Source organism: Bubalus bubalis, chromosome 2, assembly GCF_019923935.1.
Source record: "Bubalus bubalis isolate 160015118507 breed Murrah chromosome 2, NDDB_SH_1, whole genome shotgun sequence".
Taxonomy (NCBI): Eukaryota; Metazoa; Chordata; class Mammalia; order Artiodactyla; family Bovidae; genus Bubalus; species Bubalus bubalis.
In genome coordinates this window covers 3,082,041-3,107,111 of record NC_059158.1, presented here as the reverse complement: position 1 = coordinate 3,107,111, position 25,071 = coordinate 3,082,041, and the positions used below count along the sequence as shown (strand labels likewise).

At 48.5% G+C, this 25,071-nt stretch overlaps 1 protein-coding gene across 1 annotated transcript in view; it reads right to left on the bottom strand.

The window, feature by feature from the left end:
* Nucleotides 1-25,071, bottom strand: part of FARS2 (phenylalanyl-tRNA synthetase 2, mitochondrial) — a 230,832-nt gene that overhangs the window by 40,307 nt on the left and 165,454 nt on the right. The window contains exon 7 of the mRNA XM_045162344.1: nt 24,779-24,939. Within this exon, the coding sequence (XP_045018279.1) occupies nt 24,779-24,939 (161 nt within the window). The remainder of the gene's footprint in view (nt 1-24,778; nt 24,940-25,071) is intronic.

The window sequence follows — 25,071 nt, the reverse complement described above, 5'->3', positions numbered from 1 at the left end:
CAGGTAACATGCAGTGAGGGATGGCAGAGGTGGGTGTGGGCACGGTGCCCACGGCTCCCCAGCCTCTAACCCACCCAGCAAGTCACACCTCGCTATGCTGGGCCCCCGAGCTGCTCCAGGCAGCCCGACTCCCACGTGAGCTGGGGCACCACCCGCCTCAGCCTCTGCAGACGCTGCTGTCCGATAGCAGGCACAGTCTCACCCCATCGATTTATTATGAAGACCAAATGGGATAATATATATTAAAAGTCCTTATAAACAACAGAACACTATAGAATGTAACATATGAGTAATTATCCTTTTCTTTTTGTTCTGTAAGTTTTAACAAAATTCATCAGACGAACAACCTGATGATGGTTACCACTGAGCCGAGTCCACCGCGCGCCAGGCACGGTCACCTCCTGCATCTTCACTCGAAGCCTAGGGGCCATCGCTCTGCTGGGACAGCCTGGCTCTGTCCCCGACTAGTTTTGGTATCTTGGGAGGGGGTTCCTTTAACTCCTGGTCCCCCATTTTCAAAAGCGATTCTTCCACCGACTGAGATAAAGTCTAGAGGGACGGTTCCTGCCTGCTTAGTGCTGGGGGCGAAGGAGCAAGGTGACGGGGGTGTTCAGTCAGCAGGCGCCCTGGGCAGGCGTCTCAGAGGCGGGCACGGGGCTGACTGCACGCTGGCCGCCTGCGTGTCCTGCACAGCTCTGGCGGAGGACGGCCCGGGCCGTGACCCTGTACTGGCGGGGCGCGTGCTCTGGCTCGGGGGTTCTCACTACGGGTGTCTGGGACTGGAGCCCCTCACCGACGGAATCTATGCCCCTGGGGGCACCGCCTCGCAAGAGTCTCCTCTCAGAACTCGTGGGGGCTCCACAGAGCATCAGTGAACCACACTCTAGTCTCAAGCACAAGGAACACGGGTCACGCACGTGTCACTCCACTGTGGCTCCTGCGTAGCTCGGCCACCTTCAAACACAGGGTGCTTCCAGAGACGGCGGTCATCTTAGCCGGGGAATAAGAGGCCCGTCAGCCCTTTGCCCCCCACCCTCTGCCCCCACCTCCAGAGCCAGAGGTCCACATGTATGTCAATGTGTTGCCTCACAGTTCACTTACAATCATGCCTCATTTAACAGAACATGTTAAAAACATACATTATATGTCACTTAACAACCTGACTTCCCTGGTGGCTGAGAGGTTAAAGCGTCTGCCTGCAATGCGGGAGACCCGGGTTCGATCCCTGGGACAGGAAGATCCCTGGGAGACGGAAATGGCAACCCACTCCAGTATTCTTGCCTGGAAAATCCCATGAATGGAGGAGCCTGGTGGGCTACAGTCCATGGGGTCGCAGAGTCGGACACGACTGAGTGACTTCATTTTCACTTTCACCAACCTGATGGGATAAAGACTATTGTTCCCCTTTAGAAATGAAAATCCTGAGGCTCGGAGACGTAAGGGATGAGCTCAAGGTCACAATAACCAAGACCTGTGTGTGGGCAGCCCACTGCTTTCAGAGCTCGTGAACTTGTGGTGGCAGGGAGGCAGGACCTCGTGGACGATACAGATCTCTCTTAAGGTTTCATGGAAATGTTTGTGGGCAGTGGGGGCCTGAAGGGGTTCCTCAGAGCCCAAGTCCTTACCAGCTTCAGATTCTACTCACTGCTTCATGCCTATCAGAAATAATGCCAAATTAATGTGATAAGAAACCAAGTTAATTTACTAAGAGAGCAGATCCTGAAAGTATTCATCACGAAGAAAAATATTTTTCTTTTTCTTTTTTGTATCTGTATGATAGACATTAACTAAACTTACTGTGGCAACCAGTTCACTACATATACATATATAAACAAGTCAAAGCATTATGCTGAACATCTTAAACCTATATTGTCGATTACATCTCAGTGAAACTGAAAAACAGCTTTATTCATTCCTGTAGGAAAAATACTGTGATCATAGCCATCGTGACCTATACACACAATGAATGGATGCCTATAACTTTAAGTCTCAAACAAAAATAAATAAATGAAAATCAAAGGGTTCCATGGTCCAGTAAGCTGGGGACACGCTAGCTTCAGGTTTCTTATAGTAAGACATCGCAGAAGCTTTAAAACACTAACAGGCTTCGTGACTCTCCTAGTGACTGAAGCCACGTCCCCGAGTTTAATTATCAAATCTTTTGCCAGAAACACACCATGGGTCAAGGTGATGCAGGAAGGACAGGTTCTGGAGCCACAGGAATGGAAACTGAAAGTTAAGGGTTGAACAGATTTTGTAAACCAAATAATGTGTGCGAACCTATACTATGGGAAAATATTTCATTTACAGAAATCTGCCGGGCTTATGGTCTCACCTTTTCCTCACTCATCTGAAATCTGCTCAACGAAAATATATCCTGTTCTTCTGCCTCTATTTACCTGCAATGCTATCAACCTCCACTCACAGCAGGAAGACAACCGAAACACTCCTACATGCAGGGGTATTCTGACACTTCCTGTTCTACACACTCCTCACCTTGACCTTTAGAGACAGAAACCACTGCATCCCCATTTTACAGAGGAAGAAAATGAAGACCGAGGGTCAGACGCACTGACAGATGTCAAAGAGCTACTACGCAGGTGCCAGAACACGAAGCCCCTCTTTCCCAGAAACACATCAAGTGCTGCCTGATGCTAAGGTCCTGATTGGACCCTAAGCGTGCCTGGTACAGTTTTTAACTTGAGTTTTTATAGTTCTTTGAAATGCACCCTGCTTTCTTATTTATCAGTCATTTGAAGGTTCGTCTTCTCGCTACGTCATACGGCTCCATGAGCTATATGTTTTGATTAACCCCATTCCTCAACCACAGTGGCTACAGTGAGGCTGAGTTGTCTTATGATTAAAAGGGCTTTATGAAATCAAGGAGCCAATCCTCAAAGGACCAACAGCCTTTAAAAAAAATAATAATACAGGTGATTTTCATTTTTATTCTACAAAAGAAGTATTTTCCCCACAAAAGAAATATTTTCCCCACAAAACTCTGCTTTCTTTTTTATACCTAGTTATCATTAAAGATCCTGAGGTACCGTGATTTGGAAGGAGAAAGAATATTGGAAGAGGGCTATTACAATAATAAAAAATAATGCATTTTTCTTTCTGCAGCTGCCTCTTGTCATTTAGTTTGCAGGTAACCTAATTCTTATTCTGATCAGAGGAGGAACGGAAGCCAGGTTTTTATTAACACCATCGATATCTACCCACATGCAGGCACGCACACAGTCTTCTGCTTCTAATTATGCACTCTACACAGGAGCCTCTCTGGCTGATCGCCACACGGATGATGAATAAAGTAGCTTTTGTTTCCAAAGATTTATTTCAAACACCTCTTCATTAAATGCTATTTGGAGGCAGATGCATATTTGTGGAAGGTTAAAGAAAAAACATGCTGACAAAATAGTCATCCAGGAAATGTGCCAAGGCAGACCCTTAGACAGCCTTGTTCCACAGGACACACACACACACACATGCACACACACACACACACATGCACACACACACACACATGCACACACACACACACATGCACACACACCAGGGAGGAAGAAGAAATTACAAAAAGGCCTTGCATATCTCTCTTAAAATATATGACATTCCTATGCAGGGAGTAATAAGCACTTGAAGGTGCAGCTGGAAAATGAATGGTGGCTTGTTTGTTTTGATGGTGGTGATGGGGGCGGGGCGGTGCCAGCTCTGCCAGTCTGGTGAAGCTGCTGTTTGTGCCTTACGGCTTGGCTGACTGGGCTCGGGACAGCAAAAGGAAGGGCCGGAGGAGAATGCTGACGTGAGGGGAAGCGGAGCCCCGTCCCTCCCCTGCTCATTGGGACCCTCATCTGCACACTCCGGGCAGGGGTTGGGGTGCGGCAAAGGGGCAGGGCCAAACCGGAGCTGCTCCAAAGCAGAGAGAGCAATGTCTCCTGGGAAAAGCCGTCTTCCTGCTTTTGAACTCCATCACAAATTGGATGAAAAATGATTTAACTGAGGCAGAAGCATTAATTTCCTCAAAAGCCCTCACATTTAGGGACACAAAAGAGAACCCATCCAACAGAGGTGCCCCAGTGGAAACAGCCGCCTGCTGTGGCGAAGGCCAGGACGGACTGCGGGGTCAGCTTGCGCCCTCCCTGGCAGCAGGGACCAAGCTTGCTCAGCCCGGCTCCGGAGCCAGTGGCCTGGGCCAGTTACGTGTCCTTTCTGGGCCTTGGTTTCTTCATCTGTAAAATGGGGTTAATTAGTAGTATCTGTGGAAGAGGTTTTCTGTAAAGTACTTAACAGGGCCTGGAAGCATGACAGAAGGCTCTGTTAAACAAACAGTCTACTTGTAAACACAGGAGACAGGGAGCTGGATTTTGTTACTGAACAATCTGATTTATTAATAATTTAACATGGCTTCCACATTTCGGAGGGAGAGTGTAAAGTTGTCATGCACATGAAATCCTTTGGAAGCAGAGCTGACTTCATGTTGTAAGTGGGGAAACTGAGGCACCTGGAGCATGGAGGCTCCTTCTGCAAAGCCCACCTCATGCTTCCCCCGCAGCAGCACCCACCATGGGCACTGGATAAATATTGTGGCCCAAATGGACTCTTGCGAGATCCGAGACGTCCCTGGGAACACAACATTGCTTATTCTGATTCCATTCCTTTTACAGATTTTAATTACTGAGAAAGAACAGTAATACATTTGGGATGCGGAACCATTTCATTTTCACAATGGCTCTTTTTCAAGCCTGGGCTTCCCGGATGATATAGTGGTAAAGAATCTGTCTGCCAATGCAGGAGATGTGGGTTCCATCCCTGGGTCGGGAAGATTCCCTGGAGAAGAAAATGGAAAACCACTCCATATTGTTGCCTGGAAAACCTTATGGACAGAGAAGGCTGGCAGGCTACAGTCCAAGAAGTTGCCAAGAGTCAGTCACGACTGAGCACTCACATGCAAACACTCCTTCAAGCCTGGGGATTTGGTACTAGGCACAGGGAACACTCCTTCATGGATGAGATGCATGTTTAGAGCATCCAGTCATGAACCCAGGAGGGCTGGAAAACCCTTGACTCTGTGGCACATCTAAAGCCTGGGAAGCCTTGCTGAGCCCACCTGTCATACGCCTCTCACGTCTTCACTGGTTACCCTGCCTTGAAAAAAAGAGAGCCTTCAAAAATGAACTAGCATGTTACATCATGGAACCTGTAAGGCTGGGTGTCCTGTGTCAACAATGACTTCAGGAACTTTGCCATTTCATGCCTCGCATTTTAGCACAAAGGACCATCCTATTTTGGTAAAAGATTGTCCAAAGAAATTTTCTTTAACTTTGGTAAAGGTCATACTTTTTCATGGATGGAGCCTGGGTAAAAGCTCGCCTCGTTGTGGAGGGCTTTACATCAGCCACACACACGAGCCAGGGACCATCTCTAGCAACGCCCTGCCACAGGCGGTCAGACCGAACGCAGGGAATGGCTATCACTGCCTTTTCTAACCACCTTCCCCAGCCAAAGCCACTTCATAAGCTTCAACCTGAGCGCCGGATAGCTTAGGACAAATGCCTAAATTCTCCATCTATAAAATGGGGATATTCTCAGTACTTCCTTTATGATGTTATCATAAACATTATAGAACATTAATAAAAAGTATTATTAAAAAATATTAAAAAGCAGAGACATCACTTTGCCAACAAAGGTCCATCTAGTCAAAGCTATGGTTTTTCCTAGAGTCATGTATGGATGTGAGAGTTGGACCATAAAGAAGGCTTAGCACAGAACTGCAAGGGAATGCTTTTGAACTGTGGTGTTGGAGAAGACTCTTGAGAGTCCCTCAGACTGCAAGGAGATCAAAGAAGTCCATCCTAAAGAAAATCCACCCTGAATATTCATTGGAAGGACTGATGCTGAAGCTGAAGCTCCAATACTCTGGCTACCTGATGTGAAATAATGACTCATTGGAAAAGACCCTGGTGCTGGGAAAGATCGAAGACAGGAGGAGAAAGGGGCGCCAGAGGATGAGGTGCTTGGATGGCATCACTGACTCAATGGACATGAGCTTGAGCAGACTCCAAGAGATAGTGAAGGACAGGGCAGCAGGGTCGCAGTCGGACATCACATATGGACTTAACAACAAGAGAGCGTTTATGACAAGGACTTGGCGTTGGCACTGTGTGCACTGGTGCTTCGTAAAGGGGGCTCGGCGTGTGCAGTGATGATGCTCACATCTGGTCCTGATGCCGACTCACAGGAGCACATCTGGATGGGAGCATCTTCCTGTGGTCCTGGTAACAAGTCTTGGGAAACCGGAGCCCAGCCCACGTGCACAGCACCACACCTAAGCCCACCCCCTCCTTCTCTCCCCCTCCTCCCATCGACTGCTGTTAATGGAGCCGGAGTTTTCACAGGGCAGCTGTCAGCGGGAGGAGGGTCCAGAGTGCAGAGCAACCAGGCCCAGCACCTCGCACATGGAGCTGGGAGCTGGACCGCCTGCAGGACGCCTGCACGGCACCCTGGGGACGCAGATCAACCACAGGCTGGGTCCTACTCCAGCGGCAACGCCAGCAGGAGAGACACATGACTATGTTATTTTTTCTTTTCTTTTTTTTTAATAAAAAGCAAAATATAGCCCGTAGAAAGACTTTCCACATTTCTACTCACTATGGTCTCCCCTCCCTTCTCCATTTTTGTTTTGTTGCATTTCCTGATTTAACTTCTTCTGTGTTCCTAGTCAAGAGAGCACGTGCAAGTTCAGGAAGCGTTTCTGGCCCCACGATCCCGAGGCAGGAGCCACCCCCGTGCTGGCCACGAACCAGATGCTCAGTAAATGGACGGCGAATGTGAACACCGCAGGTCCAGTCAGGACGATGGCCCCTCTTCCCTGTCTTTCTGAATGGAGCAGCACGTGAAGGCTGCAAACGCCTGTCCTTGCCTGGGTCCCAGCCACTCTGCCAAGTGGCTGCGATTCCAAGTACCCGACAATTTTATGCCCACAGAGGGATAACTCCCTGGAACCCCTGAGAACAAAACTTCCCCGACGGTTCTGTGTGTCCTGCATACTAATCAAAAGTGGGTTTTGGCAAGCTGTTCTCTGCTGTTTGCACATCTTGACAGATACTCCATATACCTATGAATCTTAACAGAAAGACACCAGCCACCAGCCCTCCATTTGGAAGCGAGAGGGCTGCCTGGACCCAAAGGGTGAGGTCCCCTTCCCGAGGACGGCTTCCTGAACCATCGCAGCCTGACTGATGGGCTCTAGAAGCACAGAGTCAACTTATACCCCGAGAGCCTGTCCAGCACCAGCCCTGTGCACACAGGGACTTCTCAGGCAAGGTCTCAGTCACTCCTGTCATGCAAGCCAGAGGGATATCATGCCCATTTCACAGATGAGGAAACTGAGGTTTAGAAAGAATAAGTATCTGACTGTAGCGCCACCTGGCGGACAATGCTGCTGGCCGTTCAGGTATCTGGGCTTTAGGCGGGCCAAGGCGGCGGCACAGGGCTACCCGGTGTCTGGCGGTGGCCTTCCTGGGGACTGGGCCAGTGTGGTGCAAACACCTGGAAGCCTCAGTTTCTTCAAATTAACTCTACCCTTTTTCACCTGTGGGTATTAAGGTACAATAAAAAAAAAAAAAGGCAGATGAAATCAAGGGCAGGAAAAAAAAAAAAGAACGCAAAAGAAAGATAGGGAAGCTAGGGTGAGGACTGGATCCTCAATGGGAAGGCACTATTTTTTTAAATGCTATTTTATTTAATAGATGTGGAGGTGTATTTGTGTCATCTGTGAGTGATCGTGTTGCCATGGTGATTACTTACATGTTTCCAGAAAAGAAATAACCATGGAGAAATCGATACTGCCCCAACAAGACACACAGTGCTGTTCACAGACAATCAGATCCTCCACACAGGACGGAGAGGATGTTCGAATGGGTAAAAGAAAAAAACACTGGCTTGGGGGAAAAACAACAACTTCCTTCTGCCAAACCCAGAGAGATGTGGCATTAAATCTGCATTGTTTTTCCTTTTTGTGGGCAGAGTCATTGGGCTAAAATGTAAGAGTTATCCAAAAAAAATTTTGGTACATTTAACTTGAAGTAGATAGAGGCTAGAAACACAGGACAGAACAGGATAGAACAGAGGTTCTATCCCTGGGTCGGGAAGACCCCAGAGAAGAGGAAACAGCAACCCACTTCGGTACTCTTGCCTGGAGAACTCCACGGATAGAGGAGCCTGGTGGGCTACAGTCTATGAGGTCACAAAAGAGCTGGACACGACTTAGTGATTAAATAACAACAAGTGAGTGACATCACTCAGTCGTGTCCGACTCTGCGACCCCATGGACTGTATGTAGCCTACCACGCTCCTCCGTCCAGGGGATTTTCCAGGCAAGAGTACTGGAGTGGGTTGCCATTTCCTTCTCCAGAGGACCTTCCCGACCCAGGGATTGAACCCGGGTCTTCCGCATTATAAGCAGACGCTTTACTGTCTGAGCCACCAGGGAAGTCCATTAAACAACAAACATGGTAAGAAAAGAAGGGTTTATATACAGCACTTAACATGCTTATTTGCTATTTAATCCACTCACAGTTACTGATACAATAGCTGGGACCTGCTGAACAATAAGGTATGTTAGGCACTGTGCTAAGGCCATGACAGGTATTTAAACTGATCAATATTCACGACAACACGGTCCCCTAATGCTGAGAAGACTCAGAGGTGGCAATGAGGAGTGGGGGACTCATGCTAGACAGCCTCAGCCTTTTCCAGGGATAAAACGGAACTATTTGTCAAAGGAGTGGTGGGGGGAGGCTGTGGGACAACCCAGGATCCCGAAGAGAGCCCACACGAGTGAGGAGGGCCACCCAGGCCTGATACTTACAGGCACGCTCAACATGGAACCGTGTTCTGTCAGCAAAGAGGCGAGTCTGGGGTTCATGCCGGATCAGGCCTGGCCATGCAGGGTGCAGAAATGAGAGGGTCGGGAACGGGGGTGATGGTGAGAATACAGGGGCATGCTGCTCTTCCCGGAGCAAGAAGGACCGGTGTGGGCGGGGACAGCAGGCTAGACCCGAGACGGTGGGGAAGTGGGAGCCCCTGGCTTGGAGCCCCCCGAGCCGGAGCCACCAGCCAGCCTCCCCGGAGCTTCCCGGTCATCGTCTGTGCTGTGACGGGCCGTGGTTCTCCACGCGCCTCATGACCCCTCCTTCTCTACAGGATAGGGCAATCTTTTCCATTAAATTATCTATTATTATTTAATAGGTAGGTAAGCCTATAGATTGTGATTCCTAGGTGGCTCAGTGGTAAAGAGCCTGCCTGCCAATGCAGGAGACATGGGTTTGATCCCTGGGTGGGGAAGATCCCCGGGAGGAGGAAATGGCAACCCACTCCAGTATTCTTGCCTGGAGAATCCCATGGACAGAGGAGCCTGTGGGCCACAGTCCCTGTGGTCACAAAGAGTAAGATATGACTGAGTGACCGAGCACACACAAGCATGTAAGTCATTTCTGAAATGCAGGTATCATGCCCATATGTCACGATCAAGGCATGAATGAAGTCAGACCAATAGGAAAATGGCCTGAGTCTCGATGGCTGCAGGCCCACCACGCAGGGGTCCACCCGTTCCTACGGCCCCTCCTCTGATCACAATCAACTAATTAGTCAAGAAATCACGTTCGAGGCTCCACCTCATTAGCTGGGTGCCCGAGTTCAATTTACACACTAATGGGTGTGTATAGATGCAGTGCGTGCACTCTCTGGCGTGGAGCTGGGCATGCACAGTGGCAGGGCCGCTGCGGATGCCCGGCCTGGTGCCAGGAGCCTGTCGGTCACCTTTCTCGCTCCCGTTCTAGATTATTAAATACTCAGGTGCTCTCTTCTGCAGTCTCGGTGAAGCTCCACACCCAGAGACATGGCTTTTTTCGAGGCTGAACCAACCGAGTAATGAGGTGTGTTTTTCCATTCTCTTTTTCTTTCAAAAGGTTAAATGGCACAGTGCAATTTTCTGTGAAGCGGGTGTGCAGCTAACAAGGTGATAATTGGAAAACTGGGTGAAAAGGAAAAATTCTATAAAATTATAAACCTGCAGTATCTGGGAAAGAGGGTAACTGAATTACCTCTGGAAGATGAAGAAGCTATGGTAATACAATGCTAAAGATGCAAACTGAAGTCCACAGGAGTGAAAAATGGAGACGCAGGGTCTGTTAACGTTCCACTGGGAGGCAGGGGGCACATCATAACATTCAGGATTGCTGAAGATTTAAACAGATGGTGCAAGCCAACCTTCAGGATCACCTCTCTTCTCATGTCCTCACACTTTCAACAAGATAAACACTTTAGGAAGATCTTACAAATATTCAAATGTGGATAGCATTTACTACAATATTTGAGTTTAATTTTTTTTTTCTCCCATTTTTCAGTCTTGGTCAGGGAAAAAAACACATTTTTTTCTCCTTAGGATACAGAAATGTTCCAGAAGAGATCTCCAAAACCTTCCAACAACTGTGATTTCCTGCCCCTTCCCCATTTTTGTAATGATGTAACATTAGCTTTCGGTGATGACCCACGTTTATATGAAACTGTTCTCAGGCCAGGTCCAAGAGCCTGAAGCATCTTCAGAGTGACGTCAGCAGTGCCCCAGCTGAGCAGACACTGAAGGAGGACGGCTGTCTGGCCCTGTGGGCCCTCTTCATCCCGCCTCCTTGTTAGTGTGGTCCTCTGGTCAGGAGGAAGCTTCAGATCAGATCAGTTACTCAGTCGTGTCCGACTCTTTTCGACCCCATGAATCGCAGCACACCAGGCCTCCCTGTCCATCACCAACTCCGAGAGTTCACTGAGACTCACGTCCATTGAGTCACTGATGCCATCCAGCCATCTCATCCTCTGTTGTCCCCTTCTCCTCTTGCCCTCAATCCCTCCCAGCATCAGAGTCTTTTCCAATGAGTCAACTCTTTGCATGAGGTGGCCAAAGGACTGGAGTTTCAGCTTTAGCATCATTCCTTCCAAAGAAATCCCAGGGCTGATCTCCTTCAGAATGGACTGGTTGGATCTCCTTGAAGTCCAAGGGGCTCTCAAGAGTCTTCTCCAACACCACAGTTCAAAAGCATCAATTCTTTGGTGCTCAGCCTTCTTCACAGTCCAACTCTCACATCCATACATGACCACAGGAAAAATCATAGCCTTGACTAGACGAACCTTTGTTGGCAAAGTAATGTCTCTGCTTTTGAATATGCTATCTAGGTTGGTCATAACTTTCCTTCCAAGGAGTAAGCGTCTTTTAATTTCATGGCTGCAGTCACCATCTGCAGTGATTTTGGAGCCCAGAAAAATAAAGTCTGACACTGTTTCCACTGTTTCCCCATCTATTTCCCATGAAGTGATGGGACCGGATGCCATGATCTTTGTTTTCTGAATGTTGAGCTTTAAGCCAACTTTTTCACTCTCCACTTTCACTTTCATCAAGAGTCTTATTCCCCCGCACCAGCGCTGGACTCCCTCACCAGCCACATTTGCTGGTAACGACATGCCCACCCCACCTCACCCTGCCCTGGACCATCCACCCTCTGAGAACTCAGCCCCGATTCACCCTCCCAAATAAACACCCGGCTCCCAACTTCTCCTCCTTCCTGCCTCAGCCTGAGCGGTCACCTGGATACAGCCATACCTGCTACAATCCCCAAGGACCTGTCTGTGCCAATTAAACAAAACAATGGTAAAGACGCCAACAAAAAAACAGAGCTTGAAAGGGGACATCAGTGAATCCTGAGTTCAAATGTTTCCACTCAGGTAAATTCTCCAGGTCTGGTTTTTTTCTCCTGTGTTCCATCCACTGAGCTCTAAAGGCCAGACACCTGGGGATCACTCTCTTTCTCCTGTATCTTTACCTAAAGTGTGTGAACACCCTGTGTGCCCAGGTCAGCAGGAGTCTGCTTGTATAGCTGGAAGGACAGTGAACAGAACCCCTCAACTCTCAAGGGGCGTGAATCTCAATTCAGATGACAAACCACACAGGCACCCCATGTGGTCACCCCAAGGCCCTTTAGTTCTGTCTCCTAAAACTTGTCGAGCCCAAACCTGACCTTCTAGTCTCTCCACTGCTGCCCCCTCCCACTTCCCCCCATTTCTTCCCCAGCCTGAGCGAGGGCTGGAGTGGACCCCTGGCCTCCTGGCTCCCACCCCTCCTTCAAGCTTCAGAACGGCGATCATGTAAAGTGGAAATACGATGATGATGGTTTATATACTGTTAGCTGCCTTCCAGAGAAAACAGCCTGCCCTCGTCCACACGCCCCTCGATCTCAGAGCGCCCCACACACACCGGACACAGGGGGCAGAGCCGCAGACGACAGCGGGGTCGTGCCTCCTGACTCCCCCCTGGTCAGAGGCTGGGCCCACCTTCCTCGGAGCCCCTCACTGTTCACGTGCCCCCAGCGCCCGCGCTGCCCTAGGACGGGGCCGACGCTGCAGCCCCGGCGTCAGGCACAGTGCCCAGCGCGGAGGCGCAGGGGCCTCTCAACGCGGCGCTGACAACGTCCTGTGCTGGGGAAATCCTGCCGTTTCCCGCGCTCCATCCGCGGTCTCAGCCCGCAGCAGGGAGACGCCGCCCACTGTGGCCGCGGGCAGCCCGCGAGGCGCCGCTTCCGCCTCGCTTCGCGGACGACCTACCTCGGATGAGAACCGCGTGTGAAAAGAGGGACACGCGGAGAGAAAACGTCACAAAGGAAGAGACCGCAGAGAGGCGGGGACAGCGAGGCGGAGGGCTGCGGACAGAGCAGAGAGGCGGAGGGAAGGGCCGACGCCAGCACGGCCGCTCAGAAGCCACGCGAGGCTCCACCACGGCCCCGGCCATGACAGGGCCGCCGAGTGCCCGGGGGACGGAGCGGGGCGGGCGCGGGGGGCGAACCGCCGCCCTCACACCTGAGGCAGGGGCAGCCGTGCTGACGGAGCGGGGCGGGAGCGGGGGGCAAAGCGCCGCCCCTCACACCTGAGGCAGGGGCAGCCATGCTGACGGAGCGGGGCAGACGCCAGGGGGCGAACCGCCGCCCCTCACACCTGAGGCAGGGGCAGCCATGCTGACGGAGCGGGGCAGACGCCAGGGGGCGAACCGCCGCCCCTCACACCTGAGGCAGGGGCAGCCGTGCTGACGGAGCGGGGCGGGAGCGGGGGGCAAAGCGCCGCCCTCACACCTGAGGCAGGGGCAGCCGTGCTGACGGAGCGGGGCGGGCGCGGGGGGCGAACCGCCGCCCTCACACCTGAGGCAGGGGCAGCCGTGCTGACGGAGTGGGGCAGACGCCAGGGGGCAAAGCGCCGCCCTCACACCTGAGGCAGGGGCAGCCATGCTGACGGAGCGGGGCGGGCGCGGGGGGCGAACCGCCGCCCTCACACCTGAGGCAGGGGCAGCCGTGCTGACGGAGCGGGGCGGGCGCGGGGGGCGAACCGCCGCCCTCACACCTGAGGCAGGGGCAGCCATGCTGACGGAGCGGGGTAGACGCCAGGGGGCGAACCGCCGCCCTCACACCTGAGGCAGGGGCAGCCATGCTGACGGAGCGGGGCGGGCGCGGGGGGCGAACCGCCGCCCTCACACCTGAGGCAGGGGCAGCCGTGCTGACGGAGCGGGGCAGACGCCAGGGGGCAAAGCGCCGCCCCTCACACAGGAGGCAGGGGCGGCCACTCGGGACGGTGTGGGGGAACCTGCCCCAGAGGCTCCGCCACCAAGAAGTCATTTCAAGAGGAAAGGGTCTGCATAGACAGGGGCTGGGTCCCCTTCCGCAAAGCCGCGCTACCATCTTCTCCTGGCTCCTCTGGATCTCAGAATCCAGACTCGGTGTCAGGGGATTTCAACCACCTGGCGGGACTTCTCTGAGGGACAAGGGCCCAGGAGCCGTCATAATCTCTTCCACAACAGACACTCCCCCCACCCCCACCCCCCGGGGCAAAATTAAGTCCAAACAAAGGCCAGGAGGAGCAGTGCTGTCGGAGGTGGGCGGAGGAGATACAGAAATCTAACCATCACAGTGATCTCTTCAAGAAAATTAGAGATACCAAGGCAACATTTCAAAATGTTGGGCTCGATGGGCTCAACAAATGTTGGGCAAAGATGGGCTCGATAAAGGACAGAAATGGTATGGACTTAACAGAAACAGAAGATATTAAGAACAAATGGCAAGAATACACAGAAGGACTGTACAAAAAAGATCTTCACGACCAAGATAATCACGATGGTGTGATCACTCACCTAGAGCCAGACATCCTGGAATGGGAAGTCAAGTGGGCTTTAGAAAGTATCACTATGAATAAAAGCTAGTGGAGGTGATGGAATTCCAGTGGAGCTATTTCAAATCGTGAAAGATGATACTGTGAAAGTGCTATACTCAATATGCCACCAAATTTGGAAAACTCAGCAGTGGCCACAGGACTGGAAAAGGTCAGTTTTCATTCCAATCCCAAAGAAGGGCAATGCCCAAGAATGCTCAAACTACCGCACAATTGCACTCATCTCACATGCTACTAAAGTAATGCTCAAAATTCTCCAAGCCAGGCTTCAGCAATATGTGAACTGTGAACTTCCTGATATTCAAGCTGGTTTTAGAAAAGGCAGAGGAGCCAGAGATCAAATTGCCAACATCTGCTGGATCATCAAAAAAGCAAGAGAGTTCCAGAAAAACATCTATTTCTGCTTTATTGACTATGCCAAAGCCTTTGACTGTGTGGATCACAATAAACTGTGGAAAATTCTGAAACAGATGGGAATACCAGACCACCTGACCTGCCTCTTGAGAAACCTATATGCAGGCCAGGAAGCATCAGTTAGAACTGGACATGGAACAACAGACTGGTTCCAAATGGGAAAAGGACTATGTCAAGGCTGTATATTGTCACCCTGCTTATTTAACTTCTATGCAGAGTACATCATGAGAAACGCTGGGCTGGAAAGAAGCACAAGCTGGAATCAAGATTGCCGGGAGAAATATCAATAATCTCAGATATGCAGATGACACCACCCTTATGGCAGAAAATGAAGAGGAACTAAAAAGCCTCTTGATGAAAGTAAAAGAGGAGAGTGAAAACATTGGCTTAAAGCTCAACATTTAGAAAATGAAGATCATGGCATCTGGTCCCATCACTTCATTGGGAAATAGATGGGGAAACAGTGGAAACAGTGTCGGACTTTATTTTTTTGGGCTCCAAAATCACTGCAGATGGTGACTGCAGCCATGAAATTAAAAGATGCTTACTCCTTGGAAGGAAAGTTATGACCAACCTAGATAGCATATTCAAAAGCAGAGACATTACTTTGCCAACAAATGTCCGTCTAGTCAAGGCCATGGTTTTTCCAGTGATCATGTATAGATGTGAGAGTTGGACTGTGAAGAAAGCTGAGCACTGAAGAATTGATGCTTTTGAACTGTGGTGTTGGAGAAGACTCTTGAGAGTCCCTTGGACTACAAGGAGATCCAACCAGTCCATTCTAAAGGAGATCAGCCCTGGGATTTCTTTGGAAGGACTGATGCTAAAGCTGAAACTCCAATACTTTGGCCGCCTCATGCGAAGAGTTGATTCATTGGAAAAGACTCTGATGCTGGGAAGGATTAGGGGCAGGAGGAGAAGGGGACGACAGAGGATGAGATGGCTGGATGGCATCGCTGACTCGATGGACGTGAGTTTGAGTTAACTCTGGGAGATGGTGATGGACAGGGAGGCCTGAAAGTGAAGTCGCTCAGTCATGTCCGGCTCTTTGCAACCCCCTGGACTGTAGCCTACCAGGCTCCTCTGTCCATTGGATTCTCCAGGCAAGAATACTGGAGTGGGTTGCCATTTCCTTCTCCAGGGGATCTTCCTGACCCAGGGATTGAACCCAGGTGTCCCGCACTGAAGGCAAACGCTTTAACCTCTGAGCTACCAGGGAAGTCAAGGACAGGGAGGCCTGGAGTGCTGTGATTCATGGGGTCGCAAGGAGTCTGACACGACTGAGCGACTGAACTGAACTGAACCATCAGTCACCCATAGCAGACTGTGGCCAGACCTCGAGAATGGCCAGCAGCACTTCCGTCACCAAGGCCAGGACTGAGTGACCAGCACCCCTTGGGAGACTGGCCCAAGGCAAAAGAAATGGTCAACAGGTATGTGGAAAGATGGTGAACATCACAGATCATTAAGGAAACGCATCAAAACACAATGAGATACAACTTCACGCTTACTGGGATGGCTACCGTATTAAAAATGACAGAAGATAATAATGTTTGGCAAACGAGGGAAATTGGAACTGCGCTCTGTTGGTGGCGGTGTAGCATGGTGCAGCCGTGGCGGGAGCAGTGTGACGGCTCATCAAAGACCTAAAAAGAGGATTACTCTGTGATCCAGCAATCCCACGTCTGGGGAAGAGTTCCCAAGAGAATTGAAAGTGGGGTCTTGAAGAGCTAACTATATCCCTATGTTTATAGTGGGATTGTTTCACAACAGTCAAAGGGTAGGGGGCAACTCAAGTGTCCAACCACAGATGAAGGACTAAGCAAAACACGTCACAAAAAGATGCACACAGATGAACTCCCTACAGTGATCAATTCAAAGAGAAAGGAAATGAAGTGGGTTCCAAGGCCTGTGAGGTAGGGGGTTGTTGTTTATTCGCTCAGTCGTGTCTGACTCTTTTGCGATCCCCTGGACTGCAGCCGGCCAGGCTCCTCTGTCCATGGGATTTTCCAGGCAAGAATACTGGAGTGGGTTGCCATTCCCTTCTCCAGGGGATCTTCCCAACCATGGGATTGAACCATGGGATCTCCTGCATTGGCAGGCAGGTTCTTTACCATCTGAGTCCCCAGGGAAGCCCTCAAAATATACTAAAGCGTTTGTAAATTTTAAGTCATTTATCATAAAAACTCTTAGCAAACTAGAAATAGAAGGAAATATCCCTAATTTGATTAAAAAAAAAAAAAGGCTTTACAAAAAAACCTACAGCAATCACTTTAAATAAATACTTATTCACAAACTTTCAAGATCAGACATTTAATTAGGCTTTAATTTTACATCATCACAGTTCATTTGGTTCAATCTCCCCAATTCAATCTACTCCAGTAAGAATCAAAGGATCATTCACGGCAAAGTGACTTTTTCAAAGTCAGTAGCTGATAAATTGCCTTTTCCACTTAGATCTGCAAACCCCTGCAATTCGTTTTTGAATAATTAGGAGTCTGGGGTCGAGTTTCATTTTTTTTCCCATATGGATTCTCAATTAACCGTGCTTGGTTTGCACAGACGTCGCCTCCTCCTGCGGGTTCTATAGTGCAGGCCATGTCAGGAGGCCAGAAATAATACAAAGCTGTGTTTCTGGGCTCCCGACTGCCTTTCACAGGCCTCTGTGTCTGCCTTGGCTTAGGTCCACACTCTTACAATTACTGTAAAAAAAACTTGACATCAGAGAAGCAAGTCCTTCAGCTTAGTTATTTGGCTGTTTTGGATTCTCTGCATTGCAATACACATTGTAGAATATGCTCATCAAATTCCTCATTAAATCTCCCTGAATTTCTACTTCTTTATTTAAATTTTCATTTTTAAATTTTCTATAGAAGAATAGCTGATTTACAATGTTGCATTAGTTCCAGGTGAATTTCTATTTTTTAGCTACTGTGGCTGTCCAGTGTCATTTTGAAGCAATCCTACAAACTGTTTATATATATATATATATATACACATGCAAACTGCAGTGATAACCTGAGGATGGCAAACATCAAACCAAAGGCAGAGGTCACCTCTGGGCAAGAAAGCAGGAAGAGGGGTCCATCAGGGAGGCATGGGTGTGTCAAATACATTTCGAATGCTTTTCTTCTTTACAAGGATCTGTGGTAAATCCCAGCATATTTGCTGGGTGGAGGGTACACAGTTCTATGTTATTAAAAAGTCAAATCAGAAAAATAAATGTTTGTATGTTTACAAGATTTCATAATTTTAAAAATGAATACAGATAAATATACCATAGCTACTTGGTCTTCATCCACTGATTAAACAGGAGTTCACACTCTGCCGAACGGACTCTACAAGGGTTATCTATTTATAATCCACTATCCTTGGTCATGAATTACAGACTCTGATTGTAATTTATAAATCTCACAGGGAGGCCCTTGAGAAAATAAATTCTTCCCTCAAATGGAAAGAAAACATTTGATTCATTACTCAGCCAAGTGATGGAAGGAATAATTAAGCTATCCATGATATAAATGAATGCTTACATTAACCATTCTTCATTTTCAAGATCACAAGATTATACATACAAAACGCCAACCGAAGTGCACAGTTGAAAAAAAAAGCTGTGTGATAATGGAATCACAAAGTAATTCTCATTTCTCAGTCTAAATACAGGCTGACTTTAAGTTACAGATGAACCCAAATGCTTCCCTCATCCTCTGAATAACAGAGTTATTCAGTTACTCGGTTCAGCTCACCACTAACTGAAACTGTGAGGAGTTTTGTTTCTCCTTTCATTCAGGACGAGGCAAATTAGACATACACAACAATACACTTACCTTTCATGACTAATAACTTAGCAAGGTAAATTACTTCGGTTTTATTCGCTCCCCAGAACAATTACTTCGGTTTTATTCGCTCCCCAGAACATTAATAAAAACCTTGAAATTTCCACCTGAACTGGCTCTGGTATTCCAATGATTGCTCCGAGAGGCTCATCCCAGGCTGAGCCCCTTGAGGTCGGCAGTCCAGCCTTTTCCCTTTGGCCACTGTAAGTTAACTCAGGTGCATGTGCCCAGGCGACCCGGATTTCTACACTGCCCAGGCGACCCGGATTTCTACACTGTTTCAAACAGACAAAATCACATCCCATAGCCACATCCTGTCCACACCTACCATGCCACTGACATGGGAGACATGGAAAACAGGCACAGCCAGGTCCAGACAACGGGAGCGTTATGGCTTCCCAGGTGGCTCAGATGGTAGAGAGTCTGACTGTGGTGCAGGAAACCCAGGTTCGATCCCTGGGTCAGGAAGATGCCCCAGAGAAGCAAATGGCAACCGAATCCAGTATTCTTGCCCTGGTGGGCTACAATCCATGCTTACGGTAAGACTGCAGCTGATGCTGCTACTAAGTCACTTCAGTCGTGTCAGACACTGTGCGACCCCATAGACGGCAGCCCACTAGGCTCCTCTGTCCCTGGGATTCTCCAGGCAAGAATACTGGAGTGGGTTGCCATTTCCTTCTCCAATGCATGAAAAGTGAAAAGTGAATGTGAAGTCGATCAGTCCTGGTAGGACTGGGCCCTCCTTAATTTGGATTCCCCAGTGGTTCGAGTGGTAAAGAATCTGCCTGCAATGCAAGAGATTCAAAAGATGCAAGTTTGGTCCCTGGGTCGGGAAGACAGCCCCTGGAGGAGGAAATGACAGCCCACTCCGGTATTCTTTCCTGGAAAATCCCAAGGACAGAGGAGCCTGGCGGGCTGCAGTCCATGTGGTCACAACAGTCGGACACAACTGAGCATGCACGCACCCGGTGGTGTCGACAAACAGGAAGCTGTTGGACATCTTCATTGGGTTAACGGCCAGAAAGTTGTAACAAGGATGTTGAACATGTGTGCATGTAAAGGTCACACAACGTAACTGTCCAATCTTTACCAGAAGATCTGAGGACCTCCCTCTTACTGTTTTAAAAGTGCATTAAATAAAGAAGAAATGTGTGGTGGCTGCCCTTTATTTTGCTTTCACAAAGATAAAAAGCAGTCATAAATCCACAAGCCTCTGACGACAGAGGCCCCGGGACAGACACAGGGTCACAATCCAACGGGACTCAACAGACCGAGGGTCCGTGAAACATCCTCACATCGCAAGGCGGGCAAAGCAAGGTGGAGGTGGAAACCAGGCAGGAAGGGCCAGGAGTCACGAGGGGACCGTGGCTGCCTCGCCCAGTGTCTGTGGAGGTCGGGACAGCAGGAGCACCAGTTAGCATGGACGAGATGCTCACTGCGATGAAGGCTTTACATAAATGCACCAGGACGGCTCCCATGGCAAACGGGTCCATCCTGCTCGCTGCATCTCTCCACGTCCAACCGTCAACAGTGACTACAGGGCACAAACAAATGGTCCTGTAGCTGGTCATCTCCCCCAGCGCCTGTGATTTTCTATGACTTTCTTCTAGGATAAACATCCTCCTTCCTGCAGAAGAAAAATATTTATGTGCTTTTTTTGGGGAGGCAAGATGGAAAAAAATGCACAGGGAAACAGTGGGAAGAAAAATGAGATCCACTAATTTCACCGCAACACAATGAAGCTGATGGGATTCTCGCAGCTGGATTTATCTGGGAAGAGAATGAGGAAACACCGCATAATCCTGCACTGAGTCTCTACCAGACAACATTTATGGTAATGACAGAGAAACCGGATCTAGGAACTATTCCAAGTCCCGGAGATTAGCAAGTAATCACAGGCTCAAGTCCTGATACAATTCTGGAGAGACGTGGAAGGATTCTGAGAATTAACTAGCAAAATAGGATTAAAAAGAGATGAAAATTTTGATCCCTGCCTACACTGGTCAGTATTAGCAAAACTCTCCATTCACCTGTGTGCAGCCCTTCGCTGCACTTCATATTATAATTTTGTTGTTTAGTAGCTCAGTCGTGTCCGATTCTTTTGCGACCCCATTGGACTGTAGCCCGCCGGTCTCCTCTGTCCATGGCATTTCCCAGGCAAGAATACTGGAGTGGGTTGCCATTTCCTTCTCCAGGGGATCTCCCCAACCCAGGGGTGGAACCGTGTCTTCTGCACTGCAGGTGGATTCTTTATCACTGAGACATGGGGGAAGCCATCTCTTGATAAATCTGTCTCCTTCTCTAGATTGAAAACAGCTTGAAGTCAGAAACTGTCCATTTCATCTCACTGACTCCAGAGCAGTGCTTCGTCTAGGAAACAAGATTTTACCAGTTCAATACTAGGAGCTCCCTGGAGTCGGCTTTAGTGAAAATCCTAGGTCTGTGACGTGCTAGCAGAGTTCTTGGGGCTGAGTTCCTTGTTGGTTCCAAGGCTCAAGTTTCACTGTCTATACAATGGGTTGATAGACTTCACCCTCAGCAGATCGTAAAGAATGAGAGCTATGATACAGGCTAACTATCTGGTCCCATGACTTGTACCCAGCACTCAACAAACGACAAGTGTTATAAGACACTAAATAAATTAATGCACAGACTACGGGGCACTGAACCATGACCGTGGGAAGACACAAAATAAGGGGAAACGGCTAACCTTGGCCGGAAGAAACTCGCAGTCCTCCCACAGCAGTGCTCGCAGCTGATGCCTGGTACCCCAGGGAGACCACCGACTGACTGATGGCTTCCCAGGAGTCTAACTACGACCAACCTCAGAGACGATGGGCAACAGGAGACCCACCTCTCACCATCACTGAATGGCTGGCATTGGCCAACGCTTTGTGCCTTCAGGCTCAGCCTCACCATCGTTTATAATCATGTTACATGTTCTTCCTCAGACAGGCCAATGTCAGTAAGTGACAAAGGATTCCCTATTTCCTTCATGTATAGACCCATGACCACTCCACACAAATGGTCAGAAACTGCTCACACTTTCATATTATCTATCTTTCTTACACCTAACAACAAAATCTCCTCTATTCTATCTGAAGCAAGCAATTTGCCATGATGGAAATGGAACAGATAAAGGTATATGCAGAACTTCCCTTGTGGTCCAGTGGCTAAGACTCTGCGCTCCCAAGCAAGGGGGGCCTGGGTTCAATCCCTGGTCAGGGAACAAGAGTCCACACACCACAGCTGAAGACCCCACGTGCCACAGCTAAGGCCCAGTGCAGCTAAACGAACAAACAAACAATGCTTTGTTTAAAAAAGGAAAAGTGTATGTGATGGGCTGAATAACGACCCCCAAAGATGTCTACTTCCTCATCCGAGGAACCCGTGGATCTGTTACCTGACACTCCAAGACTACTTCACGGATGTGGTGAAGAAAACATCTTAGTGCATGGAGATAAGCTTGTCGCAAGGGCCCTTGTGAGATGAGACAAATGCGTGGAGGGAAGGCAGAGCGGCCACATAGGGAAGGAAAAGGAGGGACGCGGTGCGATGCAGTCCGGGGTCAAGGATTGCGGTCCGCCCGGAAGCTGACCCAGGCAGGAGGAGGGAAGGGTCTCCCCTGGAGCCTCTGGGGGCCCCGCCCCGATGCCCCTGAGCCTGAGCCTGGCAGACTGAATTCCTGACCTCCGGGGCTGTAAAATAAGAGAGATGTATGGGTTGAACCTGCTAGCTTTGTGGTAATTTGTAACGTTAGCCATGGGAAACTGACACTATAGTCAATAGATACTAATTATAAGGGAGTCATTAGGAAGTAGCTCTCTGTGATCTATAATTCACAAAGCATTTTACAGAGATCTACTGTCTCAGCTATCAAATCCTAACTGCCCCACCCTCCTCCGCCAGAAATTAAGTTTCTTACACAAACTTAAGGAGACGCAAAATCCAGTTTGACTCCTGGTTATGACAAAGGGATCTGGCTTCACTGCCTTCGCTGCCTGCCCGGGGAGAGGGTAAGGCTTCCTGAGGATCAGATCAGTCGCTCAGTCGTGTCCGACTCTTTGCAACCCCATGAATCACAGCACGCCAGGCCTCCCTGTCCATCACCAACTCCCAGAGTTCACTGAGACTCATGTCCATCGAGTCAGCGATGCCATCCAGCCATCTCATCCTCTGTTGTCCCCTTCTCCTCCTGACCCCCAATCCCTCCCAGCATCAGAGTCTTTTCCAATGAATCAACTCTTCACATCAGGTGGCCAAAGTACTGGAGTTTCAGCTTTAGCATCATTCCTTCCAAAGAAATCCCAGGGCTGATCTCCTTCAGAATGCACTGGTTGGATCTCCTTGCAGTCCAAGGGACTCGCAAGAGTCTTCTCCAACACCACAGTTCAAAAGCATCAATTCTTCAGCGCTCAGCCTTCTTCACAGTCCAACTCTCACATCCATACATGACCACAGGAAAAACCATAGCCTTGATACGTGTTGCCAACATTTAAAAACTAAGACGAGTAAAGAAGCAGCAAAATGTGACCCATAACTAAGAAGAAAAGAAGACTTTAGAACAACAGAGAACTGAAAGCTCAGAAATAACAGACCAAGACTTAAAAATCACCATCATGAACAGGCTGAAGAATTTAAGGAAAACTGTACAAAATGGATGAAAAGATGGAGCATTTCATCAGTCATAAGGATGCAAGTAGAAACTGGAGAAATGATGAGTACAAAGTTGCAATGAAAACTCGCTGGAGGGACTTAGTGGTTACGTGGACACAATAGAGAAGACGAGGAAACCCAAAGATAAGACGAGAAAAACTACCCACGATAAAACACACAGTGGGGAAAAAAAGTCAATAATAAAAAGCACACCCTGGGCATCAGAGTTCTGTGGCACAAACCCAATGTGCTGATACACACATAGTCACAGTCTGAAAAGCATAGAAAGAAAGAATTGTTGGAAGAGATGTGAGGCTTTTCAAAAAGGGTTGAAAAGCACTAATTCAACACACTGAAGCCCCAAGCAAGATAACAGACAGAAAGTCACACACAGGTCAACCTGCCAAAAACCAAAGTGAAAAGATAGAGGCAACAAAATGACACATTTTAAAGAACTAAGAGGAAAAAATAAAGCATGCACAAATATTGGCAACCTGGACACCTATATCCATGGAAAATATTACTAATATAAAATAAAGATGAAACAAAGGCATTGCCAAACAAAAGCCGGGAAAATTCACGCTGCACTACGAGAAACGGTAAAGCAAGTCTTTCAGACCTACAGAAAATGGTGACTGAAAAAAGTCAGGAAGGGCAGTGAGGAATGGGCAGATATCAAGAAAAATACAGTTTTAAATTTCTTTGAAGGACAATGGCTATTTGAAGCAAATATAGCAATGTATTGTGGGATTATAATATACAGAGAAATAAAATATAACAGTAATAATACAAGAAAAAGAGTAAACAGAATCACAGTATTGTAACATTAACTGTTTCATGGAGTTGTAGTACTCTTTGGTTACTCATGGTAAAGTGTGATGAGTTAATTATGCATACTGTAATCTAGAATAACCACTTAAAAATAATATAAAATTGAGAAACTAAACAGCAATAGAGTAATAAAATATAATACAAACAACCCCCCGCACAAAACCTCAATTTCCAAATAAAGAAAAAGAACAGAAAAGAAAAATGGATAAGAATTAAAGATATAATAAAAATTAACCCCAAGAATATCCCATGTAATATATTGAGTGTAACAGAGTCAACACCCCAATTAAATATGGGTTTACAAAAGACCCAGCTGTTTACAAGAGACATGCTTTTAATATAAACACAGAAACTGAAAATAAAATGAAAAAAATGCACATTTCAAACACTAATCATAAGAAAGTCAATGTGTCTAGATTAGCATAAAAAAAAAACCCAAAAAACTGAACTGTGAAAGTATCATCAGAGATAAAGATGGATATTTCATGAAAAACAGACATTAATGAACCCCAAAGTTGGTTCCCTGCTTAGAGTAACAGGCTTGATAAATCTCCTTTTATCAGTATATAATTTTAGAAGGTCCATGGATCTCGTGTGTTTATGAATCTCTATTGAAAACACTTTCCAAAGTCGCATTACCTTTAAACTCACTGATCCTCTTTACCGCGCGTGACCCGTCACTTGTGCTCCCGGGACTCCCGCCGCACTCACCTGGAACGCCACCTTCTGGTTGATGTCCTGCGTGACCAGTCACTTGTGCTCACGGGACTCCTGCCGGCACTCACCTGGAACATCACCTTCTGGTTGATGTCCTGCACGCGGAACTGCTTCAGGAAGCGCTCATCCTCACTCCAGAAGAGGCGGATGTCGGGGATGTCGTAGAGGATCATGGCCAGCCGCTCCAGCCCCAGCCCGAAGGCCCAGCCGATCCGGTCCTGAGCTCCGGCTGCAGTGGGGAGAGGAGACCAGAAAGAGGTTTAAAGGGTATGAGGGGCCGCAGGTCCATCCCACTCCTGACACCCAGACAGGACCTCAGTGGGTGCCGACCAGAGGCAAGGTGCGTTTACACAGTAAATGT